At 35.9% G+C, this 11,472-nt stretch overlaps 2 protein-coding genes across 2 annotated transcripts; one reads left to right on the top strand and one right to left on the bottom strand.

The window, feature by feature from the left end:
• The first annotated feature begins 551 nt into the window (after positions 1 to 551).
• On the top strand, positions 552 to 6,480 carry KEU (Sec1/munc18-like (SM) proteins superfamily). Its single transcript, XM_089630427.1, has 21 exons — positions 552 to 752; positions 1,715 to 1,773; positions 2,214 to 2,295; positions 2,460 to 2,538; positions 2,779 to 2,841; positions 2,954 to 3,050; positions 3,226 to 3,258; positions 3,468 to 3,593; positions 3,680 to 3,871; positions 3,966 to 4,049; positions 4,121 to 4,219; positions 4,305 to 4,381; positions 4,487 to 4,580; positions 4,792 to 4,917; positions 5,000 to 5,095; positions 5,202 to 5,318; positions 5,399 to 5,476; positions 5,559 to 5,746; positions 5,840 to 5,930; positions 6,013 to 6,102; positions 6,207 to 6,480. The coding sequence occupies exons 1-21, from the start codon at positions 680 to 682 to the stop codon at positions 6,258 to 6,260; spliced, it is 1,998 nt and encodes a 665-aa protein (XP_089486553.1). The 5' UTR covers positions 552 to 679; the 3' UTR covers positions 6,261 to 6,480.
• Positions 6,481 to 6,582: 102 nt separating this feature from the next.
• PHR1 (photolyase 1) lies at positions 6,583 to 9,853 on the bottom strand. Its single transcript, XM_089630438.1, has 9 exons — positions 9,456 to 9,853; positions 8,758 to 9,098; positions 8,059 to 8,299; positions 7,803 to 7,960; positions 7,690 to 7,726; positions 7,550 to 7,608; positions 7,377 to 7,458; positions 7,183 to 7,254; positions 6,583 to 6,931 (listed from the first exon to the last, which is right to left on the bottom strand). The coding sequence occupies exons 1-9, from the start codon at positions 9,744 to 9,746 to the stop codon at positions 6,755 to 6,757; spliced, it is 1,458 nt and encodes a 485-aa protein (XP_089486564.1). The 5' UTR covers positions 9,747 to 9,853; the 3' UTR covers positions 6,583 to 6,754.
• Between the last annotated feature and the right edge of the window lie 1,619 nt (positions 9,854 to 11,472).

Below are 11,472 nucleotides of genomic sequence, written 5' to 3'. Positions count from 1 at the left end.
TAACATTACATGAGATTCAACAACGCGGACTCTAAAAAAAATATCCACAAAATCTAAATTTATTAATCCAAGAATATAGCTGGAAAAAACAAACAAACATACCTGATTTATTTACCTACCAATAACATTCCATGATTTAATCCACGAAAAATATGACGTGACATGAATTTTGCTGCAATATTAGAAACCAAATATGTGTAAAAAAAAAAAAGAAAAAAAAAACTAACAAATTATCAGATCTTTTTTGACACGAAGAAAAGTAAAGCTCCAAAATTTCTGAGAGAGTCAACACGTCCTTCCCCAAATTGAACTATTTAATATGAATAAATAAACGTCTTTTATCATAATCGAAAGAAAAAAAAACGTTTTTAATTTGATTTATTTTATTAAATTTCATTTCCACTAGTTAATCATTATTAACACAATACGTTTTTTTTTTTTTGGGATAAAATAGATTATAAAACACTTGAAATTAATCTTTAGAGAAAAAAAAAAATATTCCAATAACTTCCTCAATCAAAACAAAACAACGGAAATACATTCTCTCTCTCTCTCTCTCTACTGCGATCTCTCTCTCTCTCTCTCTCTCTCTCTCTTCCTCAATTTCATTTCCTTCGGATCGTTCGGACGAGCAAAGAAAGAGAGAAGAAAAGGAAAGGGAAACGAAAAGCCTTGGACTATGTCTTTCTCCGATTCCGATTCGGGCTCTCACGGCGGCGATTACAGGAATTTTAAGCAAATCAGCCGTGAGCGTGAGTCCTCTACTTTCTCCTTTCCGATTGATTCGCTTAGGTTTCTTTTTTGCTTCGCCTAAACAGAAATTTGAACAGTTGATTGTGACCGATCGGTGACGATTATTGAATCGTTTGAACTATATTATTCATAGACTTCAAGTCAATTTGACTCGGCTAAAGATTCTAGCTTTGCCCTGGTCTGATTAAGACTCGAAGTTTGTACTGTGATTGGTATCAATTTACTACAATGTCTTGTATTTTAGCCCACAAAAAGGGGAAAAACGGATCGTTCAGTTCAAGTTGATTCAACTTGTTTATATTAGAAGTGGAATTAGCTAACTGATTAAATTGATCGGCTTCTGTCATTGAACCAATTGAACAGAATTCTCGAGACTTGAACCTGATCCAAATTGATTGCTGTTTAGTTGAAGTTTATAGCTTCTAATGGTTTTTTTTTTTTTTTACATGATCTTGTTTGTCCCTAGCTTTAATAACCAATGTTGTGCTTTAAATTCAGCGAATGTGAAGAACAATGTTTTCCTTTTCCCTTTATTTTCCGGTTTAGAATAAATGCGGATTGGGGGACAAGAAGTAGATATATGAACAAGTACTAGTTCAGATAATATTGACAAGTAAACGAAAGACTTTTAAGAGGTGAAGAACAACGTTGTGAATATGTTTCAGTGTATTAATTATAGCCGTGAAATCAAAAGCATAAAAGAGTGGATAGTTGAGTTGGAACAATGCTATTATACTCATGTTATATTATGGCATTAAAGAACTTTAGGTTGATGAAAATGGAAAATTTAATCTCTGGAGATTTTTTAACGCCCATGGAGTTTTTTTTTTAATTTTTTTTTTTATATAATATGTTATTGAATTCATAATGAATTTTGAAGGAGTTTTCCATATTTCTTGCCCATTTCCCCGGTAGATGGCATGTATTTACTCATAATCAAAATTGGTGTTGCATATTTCAGGGCTTTTGGTGGATATGCTTCGATCTACCAAAACAAATGACTCAAGATCCATATGGAAGGTACGCTGATTTTCATTTTGCTTGACGTAATACTTAACTCACTGGTTGTATTATTCTCAAAGCTTTGTTTTGTTTGTATCTTATACACGTAGATTGTTCAACAATTCTTTCAGTACACGACTCGTTAAAGTTAGCTTCTAGTTTTTTGTTGATGTGTGTTTAACTTCTACTACTACTAAATGCGTAAGATATATGGTCATTTAACCTTCTATAGATACTATGTTGAACGATATTTTAGGATATATGCATTACCTCTGAAGAATAGTCTTTTGAAGAGCTTCAGGGTATAGAACTTTTATTGGTTTGGTGAGGATAGGATGCTAATTCTTACTGAAATTCTATGCCGAATCAGATATCAGCTTTCGATATATATTATTTTTTTTTGGTATACATTACATTTATCATTTGCTCACTCTTCAGCATGAATATTTCAATTTTAGGTGCTCATCATGGACAAAGTTACTGTAAAAATAATGTCGAACTCATGCAAGATGGCTGATATCACGGAGGAAGGAGTTTCTTGTAAGAGTGAATAGACTTTTTTTTAGCGTTTAAACTGTTGAAATCATTCTCAGTGCTGACTATTATTCATGAGTTGTGCATCTCAATTTTCCTGTGTAAAGGCAACATTTTTTTTTACCATATCTGTTTGATTATCCCTTTTTGTTTTCTTCCTTCTATGTCAGTGGTAGAAGACATGTACAAGAGAAGGCAACCATTACCATCCATGGATGCTATCTATTTCATCCAACCAACTAAAGAGAAGTAAAGTTTTTAGTTTCTCTTTTCAATATCCATATCTGCAATGTGACTTAATTCTGTTTCCTAACCTACACTGGCGTAATTTTATTTATCAGTATTACAAATACATGTTATCTTTACTTTTTTTTGGTCTTCGTAGGAATTTTTGTTTTTGGTTTCCTAGCTCATATCCAATTTATGTTGGGTCTTAATTTGGTAGGCCATTGAAATTCTATCTCACTTTGTCATTGTTTATATCTGCAGTGTCATACTGTTCCTGTCGGACATGTCTAAAAAGTCTGGAAAAGCGCCACCGTTGTATAGGAAGTAAGTAAACAGAGTGATTTCTATTCTATTTACGCTTTCTAATACCCTTCTTGTATTGAAATCGCGATATTCTAAAGATGCTGACTTTCTCATCCTTTGTTTTCGGTGAAAGGGCATTCGTTTTCTTCAGTTCACCCGTTTCACGAGATTTGCTTGCTTACATCAAGAGGGATGAAACTTTGAAGTCTTCTCTTGGTGCATTAAAAGAGGTAAAGGTTCTCCTACTAGACATATGAAAGATACTCACAGACTGATGGTCGTTGTGATAAAGAAATCCCATCATAGCAAATCTCTTCGTATCCATTTTTCAGAAACTTTTGCGAAAAATGAACATATGTTTAAAATTTTAAAAATGTTTGACCTTTTTATTATGAAATTTTGCAGATGAATTTGGAGTACTTTGCTATAGACAGCCAGGTATGTGATGTTGCGTTCAGTCATGTCTGTTAGATATGGTATGAAGAATTGAGATTACTATTGTTTTTGTACCTTTTGTACTATGTGCCTGTGGTACTAGGCGTTGTTTGTTTGTTCAAAATACTACTATAAAAATAAAAAAACTTTCATGGTATGAATAAAGGGAGGCCAGTGATCCATAGCTGTCTTGATTTGTTCTATATGAACAGGGTTTTATTACCAACAACGAGAGAGCTTTAGAGGAGCTATTTGGAGATATGGAAGACACACGCAAAGGCGATGCTTGTTTGCACGAAATGGCGATTCGCATTGCTACCGTTTTTGCATCTTTGAAGGTAAATGTATTGACAAGAAAAAAAAAATGTGTTTATAATAGGTACAAGAGATATCCTTTTTTCTAAAAGCATATATATTTTTTTAGGAATTTCCTTATGTCCGCTACAGAGCTGCGAAGTCCCTCGATGCAACCACAATGACGACTTTTCGGGATTTGATCCCCACCAAGCTCGCTGCTGGAATTTGGGATCAACTCACGACATATAAGAAAAAAATCGATAAGTTTCCACAGACTGAAACGTGCGAGCTTCTAATTCTCGACAGATCTGTTGATCAGGTTTTTAGATGCATGTATTATTGGTTGTAAATATGTTTGTACCACCGTGCCTTGTCCTTATATTGCGATAGATGTATTTCTTTCGAATTTTCAGATCGCTCCTGTTATACACGAATGGACATATGATGCCATGTGCCATGATTTACTAAACATCGAAGGAAACAAGTACATACACGAGGTGAGTTTCCTTTTCAAAATTTTCAGATTGTGGGATGAAAACTGGGCACTAATTGAACTGTCTCGATTCAGGTTCCTGGAAAGAACGGTGGTCCGTCCGAGAAGAAAGAAGTTCTTCTAGAGGATCACGATCCCATCTGGGTTGAGCTTCGTCACGCACATATCGCAGATGTATGTCCCAATGCTTTTACTAGTCTTCTCTGAGTATTTTTTTTTCTCTTATAGAACTTTAAATTGATTCTAAATCACATCTCAGGCAAGCGAAAGGTTACATGATAAAATGACCAACTTTGTCTCAAAGAATAAGGCTGCACAACTACAGAATGGTTCGAGGTAATTTAGTTGGGAAACAATATAATGCTTTCCTAATCTGCACGTATTGAACTATATATCACTCTCAGTACTATGTTCCTCACTTTAAGATCACCTGTTGTGTAGAGACGGCGAATGGTCCACACGGGATTTACAAAAGATGGTCCAAGCATTGCCACAGTATAGTGAGCAAATCGACAAGCTTTCCCTTCATGTCGAGGTATTGTTTCTGTTCATGGAAATCGTGGAAGTAGTGAATCATTGGGTGCTAAATGGCAGCCATTGAATTGGGTGTAATTTTCATGAAGCTATGTTGCTCATCGCTTAGCTAGCCATATTAGTACATTTTTACGAAGCCTTTTAAGCCAAATTCAATGCTTACAAGCTTTACTTGATTTGAATTCTAACGTAATCTCGTTTCATTGTTCCAGATTGCAGGGAAGATCAATAGGCTTATTAAAGACCTTGGGCTGAGAGAGCTTGGCCAGCTAGAGCAAGACCTTGTTTTTGGTGACGCGGGAATGAAAGATGTTATCAAATATTTCACCACAAAAGATGTAAGGAATATTGTTGCAATACACGTGGGTGTACATGAATAATCTCTGCTGATACGTACCATCAACTTTTATCTTTTTTCAGGAAACAAGTCGTGAAAATAAGTTGCGGTTGTTGATGATTCTCGCGTCCATTTATCCTGAAAAGTTCGAGGGTGAGAAGGGTGTCAATTTGATGAAGGTTAGTTTGTTTATTTTCTTATCAACTCGATTCGGTTTATCAGTCTTTCCTATCATACACTAATTTTGTTTTGTTTGTTTTTTTGTTTTTTTTTTTGGTGCGCCAGTTGGCTAAATTACCGACGGATGACATGAGTGCTGTTAATAACTTGAAGCTCCTGGGCGGTTCATCTGAAGTGAAAAAGAGCTCAATGAGTCCTTTCTCACTAAAGTTCGATTTGAAGGTCACTCTCTCTTAGATAGTAAACATGTTTTCTCATATTTCTGAAGCTGAAACAATTAACAAAAATTTATGATTTATCAGAAGAAACGTGCAGCTAGAAAAGAACGTACTGGCGAAGCAGAAACGTGGCAGCTTTCACGTTTTTACCCGATCATAGAGGTTCATCTATTTACCAAACTCCAATCAGTGAAATCCCTTGCTTAATAATATTCATCTGATCTGTTTCTTTTCCGTCTTTCAGGAACTCATCGAAAAACTCAGCAACCGTGAACTTTCAAAGGAGGATTATCCGTGCTTGAACGACCCGAGCGAGACTTTCCACGGAACATCACAGGGCTCGCACCAACCTCCTCCGCCGGCTCATTCAATGAGATCGAAAAGGACACCTCAGTGGGCTCGGAACCGGACCTCCGATGATGGCTATTCAAGGTCTCAAACGTTCCTAAACAACACCGCATTTGCGTCCCCTTTTGTTAAATCTTTTTTTTAGCATTTTATCTTAATATTGCCAAACCACTACAGCGACTCGTTGCTAAGACACACATCGGGCGATTTCAAGAAGATGGGTCAGCGTATTTTCATATTTATCGTCGGAGGAGCGACTAGATCAGAGGTACAAGACAATTTTTTTTTTTTATTTCTTTTCCCTTGAACAAGCATTATTTGGTCTAACCAAGTGTTTGAATTGTTTTCAGCTTCGAGTTTGTCACAAGCTTACAAATAAGCTAAAGAGAGAGGTTATTCTCGGCTCCTCGAGCATCGATGACCCACCACAATTTTTAACGGTAAATAAATTCGCTAATCGTCTTTCACTTCCAACTATAAATGATAATTTATTTTGCTCTTCCCTCCATAAAGAACAAATCTTTGCTTTTATTTTAATTTGCAGAAACTGAAGATGCTGACCATAAATGAACTTTCACTGGATGATCTGCAATTCTAAAAGTTCATCGGATTTACTGACGAAGAAAAAAAAAATGAGGCTGTTGATATATTTTTTGAACATTGTATGAAAAAAGAAAAAAAGAAAGCAAAAAACATAAAATCCGGGGTTTCGCCGGAAAGAAATTCAGTAGAGCTAGTCGTGTGTGTGCTAATATCATTTCCATGTATTATGAATTACGTAGTTCCTCAGTCAAATATTATTAGTCATTTTCTCTTGATTTCTCAGAAGAAAATTATCGATTCATAACATGGTTGTGAATATTACATAACTTGCTAGGATTAAACATTGGATAAGAGTACAAGCATATAAATTCGTTTTATGTTTCTAAAGAAAACACATGTTTCATGCAAACTTGCTATGAATTCCGAAACAATAGGGCATTAATAGAGTTGTGCAATGAGCTAATCAAAATAAGAAGAATAAGAAGAGAAGAACAAGTAAATGCCTTTGACATAGAGCTAGTTAGATTAGAAACTGGAAATGCAAACTAACTAACATCGAATTTCTTTAGCCTTTCCATTGTTGATCTGATTCTCCGCTTTTCTCTTCTTGATCTCACCAACAATCCTCTTCACATACGAAATATATCCATCGACATTGAACTTCCTTTTGCAACCGGCAAAGTTCATATACCTTATCTTCCCGAAAATCGGCCGCTCCTTCCAACCCTGAACGAATCACAAACGTAATCTAATCAGGGCCGGTCCAACATATATCGAAGGCCTCAAGTGAAAATTACCTGTTATGCCCTTTGAAAAATAAAACAAAGAAATAGTGCTGTCTATATTCTATAGGACTGTTTGGAACCATTTGAACAGTATTTTTAAATTGTCCATCAGAACAGACCATTGCTCAATAGAAAGATACCAATTTAGGGCTCATAACAAAAGATAGCGTGTGATACAAGCAAAGTCCAAACCTGGTCGTGAACGCCGCAGATTGACCACATACAACCCGTGTATCCATTCGGATCCCTTCCATCCATTTCATACTGCAACACAAACCATAGGAAAAATTCCACACATATTGCTTTACCAATATTCTACTGAATATATATATATATATATATATATATATATATATATGTATATATACGGTTGGTGGTTTGTTTACCTTGTCATTTAAATAGATACATGTCTCGAGGGCTTCTTCTGGTCCTCGAGTCCACTCGAGAATCTTCTTTGCCCAGTACATTCTGCACAATTTATTCCACATTATTCGATGATCGAATGAAAGCGTTATACCACAAAATATTTATAAATAAAATTAGATAAACGAGTACGAGCCTCATAAATCCGTGCATTTTTCCATGGTGGACCATCTCGAGTTGAGAAGCATTCCAAAGCTGAACGACATGAATAACATAAATGTGTAGTTTGAAAAAAAAATGTAACAATCATAAGAAACTCGGAAAATTAGCTCTCACTGGATCGGCCGTTTGAGCTTTCTCCAATTGCTCTCTCCTACAATGTTAAAGATGTATTAGAGACACGAACGTCAACAAAACCGTGAATGAGCCGAAACATATTATTCACTCACGTGTAAACATGCTCTCGCTTATCCGAGGCGTGATCCATCAAAGTCTTTCGAGCCCATTCCCACGCCCCTTTTATGGAATCGTAATGTGGCTCATACAGGCAGAAATTATCGGCTAGCTCTCTCCGCACAATCAACTCCTCCAAAAACGTATCGACTGCCTTGAGTTCCAAGCAAACAAAACGATACTAAGTCTTCAGTATTCAATAACCCGCTGAGAGAACCATGAATAAAGCTTTATCATCCAAGTTCAACCAACCTGAGGGCTAAGTTTCCGAGCTGAACGAGCCTCTAAGGCACACCTCTGAGAAGACAATTGCCCGAAATGAAGATACGGCGACAACCCAGAGAGCGCTCCGGGTTTCAACGGGTTATTCCTGTCCGTTGAGTAATTCTTCAACCTTTTCGTCAAAAACCCGTTTTTACTTCCCATCAGAACATCCAACCCCGCCTCCTCTCCCGGTTCACACCAAGAAACCTCCGGAACTTCTGCGCCTTTCCTAGTTGAACAACACAAAGCCGATATAGCATATCAAGAGCATTATATTTTCACGGCTTTTCAGCGCGAATAGTCATTGAACTATTATGCGCGTGACATTCCGGTCCCTACACTATTTATTCTTCTTTTTTTAAAAAAATAATCTTCAAAGTTTCGATCTTTCGTAGCATTTCAGCCATTTATAGAATATTAAACTTGGACTGTGTTCACTCAAACAAACCACTAAATAAAAATTGAACAATTTTATGTTTTAGTGATGCTTTATAATGTTAACTAGTTACCAAAACTTATAAACATTTCTAATTTGTTTACTTGTTGAATTTGAATAAACAAATAAAAAAAAATGGTTTTTGTTCAAATAATAGTTTGCATATTAGCCAAAGACTTTCTTTTTTTTCTTTTTCTTTCAAAAGCACCGCAAGCTAAGTGATCCAGAATAAGCCTAAATCGAGGCCTAACCTCAACACGTCGGCGATTATCTCGTCCCATTCGATCACGTGATCCGCGAGACCCCATTTCCGAAGCGGAGGCGCGATCGTGGGAAATTCGACGAGATACTCCGGAAGCTTGTTGTTGATCTTGTTTCGTATCGTACGAGCGCTGTACTCCAATTTATCCGACGCGACCCAAGCGGGGACCACATTGTGGGCGTCGACTTCGTGAACGCTCACCGAATCGTCGACCTTTTTGAGAATCTCGTCTTTACATTTCCTAACTTCTCGCAACGGCGAAAAGTCCGTCACGAGAAGCGAGGCCCCACATTCCGTCAAGAATTTCGGGATCGTCTCTTCGGCTTCTCCCTAGAATTTGACCATTAACTTAAACACTCTTGTTTTGACTTTCATAAAGTTCAAACAAACACCATTATTATTGCTTATCTAGTTTTGACATATACAAGACACAACATAAGTAACTATCTTAATAGACAAAACAAAACAAGGACCAAAAAAAACTTGTCATTTTTCTTTTTTACAAGGAAACATACCATGTGAGATGTGACACTTGCTTCCTTAACAACACAAGAATAATTATTATTCCAAATAAATAAAACATGGTCATATTGCTTAAAAGGTTCGATTTTTTTTTTCCAATTTTATTTATTTATTTATAAAAACAGCTAAATGGGCAATATCAAACTGTGAACTTTTAAAACTTACCCGGAATAAGAAGAATGGAATTTGAAGAGTCTCATCCAAAGAAAGAGTCAGCTTTTGGAGACCCCGAAGCATAAACCCTAATTGCCGAGCTTTGGCTCCCAAAAACTGATCGAAGAGATTGAACGCGACGGCGATGGGGACTTTGGCCTTGTTGGCCTCTTCGACGGCGTGGATCAGAGCCCAGTTGTCTCTCAGCCGTTGATCCCTGAACATCCAGTACACCACTGGCCCATCGGACGGTCCAGATCGTTCCTTAAGGATCCTGACCCGTCCCGGCTGTACGGTCGCCATAATCGCCGCGCGCGGGAATCGGAGCCGCGTGTTAACGTGCGCCAGTGGGAGCGTAGGTTAAGAAGGGTGGGAGAGAGAAAATTGGAGGGAATTTGAGGTTCTTTTCGTTTCGTTTCGTCCGTTATGGTTGTGGCTTTGAACTCATCTACGTGGCCTATTAGAAACTTGACACGTCACGGTATTTCGTTCTAAAGTGGGCCGGGATTGGTTACTTGTGGCCCAATGAGAACTCATTAGCCCGTCCAATTACATTTAGTCTGTTTTTTTTTTTTTAATTATTTTTAGGAAAAATCAAAATAGCAATTTGAAATTTATTGATTAGTAAAATAGCCAAAGTTTCAACTTTTCAGCAAAGTAGCCAAATTTATGTTTTCAAATTTTGTATGACAGGCAGGATTAAAATTATTGACAATTATTATAAGCAATTTATCACTTTCAAAAAAATTAATCTTGGGGTCAAATTTTTTTTGAAATCAGATTATTACACATTTTGGCTATTTCACTCATTTAAGATAAATTTTTGCTATTTTTCAAATTCATAACTTTAAATTGGCTATTTAGCTACATCATCCTTATTTTTAAGTTGGGAAACTCATTTACAAATTGTTTGCTTTGCTAGCCAATTTTAGGTTTATATATTTATGAAAATGTAATGATTGGTTTGAAAATATATTATAAGAAGATATATCATTCCTTCATTGGTGAGACAATATTTGCGTGTGTATAGTTAGATAGATGTCAAACAAACCGTACTTGCGCTACTCGGTTCGACTTTTTTTTTAAAGATTTTTTTAGTTTGTCTAGCCCTCTCTGAAAAAGAGTCGGACCAAATTAACTCGTTATAGGACCCGAAAAATACGCCACGAGCCTGCCCTTATCCTTTAAGCTTAAAACGCTCAATAGTGGCCATAATTCAGACAAAAAATTTAAAATTTAAAAATCAATTAAAATTTTATATTATAAATTAAAATAACTAGTCAATATTTATATTTCACACTTAAAATAAATTATATCATTAGTGACATCGTTCTTTTTTCATTGAATTGAAAGTATGCTTGTTTTATAAATGGTTTTGGTTTAGGGTTTTTTAGGCCTGGTTTAAGGCATTTTTTAATATAGGTCAATCCTCGCCCTAGACAACAAAATTTAAGGGCTTTATTTTGAGTTGTGAAAATAGTCGAAAATAACCGTTTTCATAATTTTTTTCAATATTAGCCGCTGAATTTTTTAATTTTCATGACTAACCGTTTTTAATAACAGTTAACCAGGTTTGAATAACATTTAACCATATTTCAATAGTTGTTGACCAGATTTGAATAACAGTTAATCAGATTTTCAATAATTATTGACCATATTTCACTAACTATTAACCAGATTTCAATCACTATTAACCAGAGTTCAATAACAGTAACCCGATTTTAATAGTTGTTAATCTGATTTTAATAATTGGTAATCAGATTTCAATAATTGTTGACTAAATTTTTGAAAAATGAATGGATTTTTGTCCAAAAAAAAAAAGAGAAACAACTACTGGTGAAATATTTTAAATAGATGAGCAAAATATGAAAAGTGATGTACGTTTTAAGTTAGTTATGAAATTATCAAAAGTTGGACATAAGGTCCTCCTTCTCAAACTCGGCTCGCTCGACTCCCAAAGGGGTTGTGCTAGGTCACGGTTCAGGCTTTCTTTGGGCTTTAATAAAAAAAAAGGTCGAGTTGGGCAGCC

This window comes from Urtica dioica, chromosome 2 (genome assembly GCF_054948205.1).
Source record: "Urtica dioica subsp. dioica isolate 48M chromosome 2, U.dioica_male_clone48M_v1_H2, whole genome shotgun sequence".
Taxonomy (NCBI): Eukaryota; Viridiplantae; Streptophyta; class Magnoliopsida; order Rosales; family Urticaceae; genus Urtica; species Urtica dioica.
This window is presented reverse-complemented; position numbering and strand designations above follow the sequence as displayed.

Coding starts and splice junctions, on each gene's coding strand:
- KEU (XM_089630427.1), top strand. CDS start 680: ATGTCTTTCTCCGATTCCGATTCGGGCTCTCACGGCGGCGATTACAGG. Junction 3,259..3,467: donor ACTTTGCTATAGACAGCCAG/GTATGTGATGTT, acceptor CTATATGAACAG/GGTTTTATTACCAACAACGA. Junction 4,050..4,120: donor GAAACAAGTACATACACGAG/GTGAGTTTCCTT, acceptor GTCTCGATTCAG/GTTCCTGGAAAGAACGGTGG.
- PHR1 (XM_089630438.1), bottom strand. CDS start 9,746: ATGGCGACCGTACAGCCGGGACGGGTCAGGATCCTTAAGGAACGATCT. Junction 7,609..7,689: donor AAGCTCAAACGGCCGATCCA/GTGAGAGCTAAT, acceptor CATGTCGTTCAG/CTTTGGAATGCTTCTCAACT. Junction 6,932..7,182: donor TCTGCGGCGTTCACGACCAG/GTTTGGACTTTG, acceptor TGATTCGTTCAG/GGTTGGAAGGAGCGGCCGAT.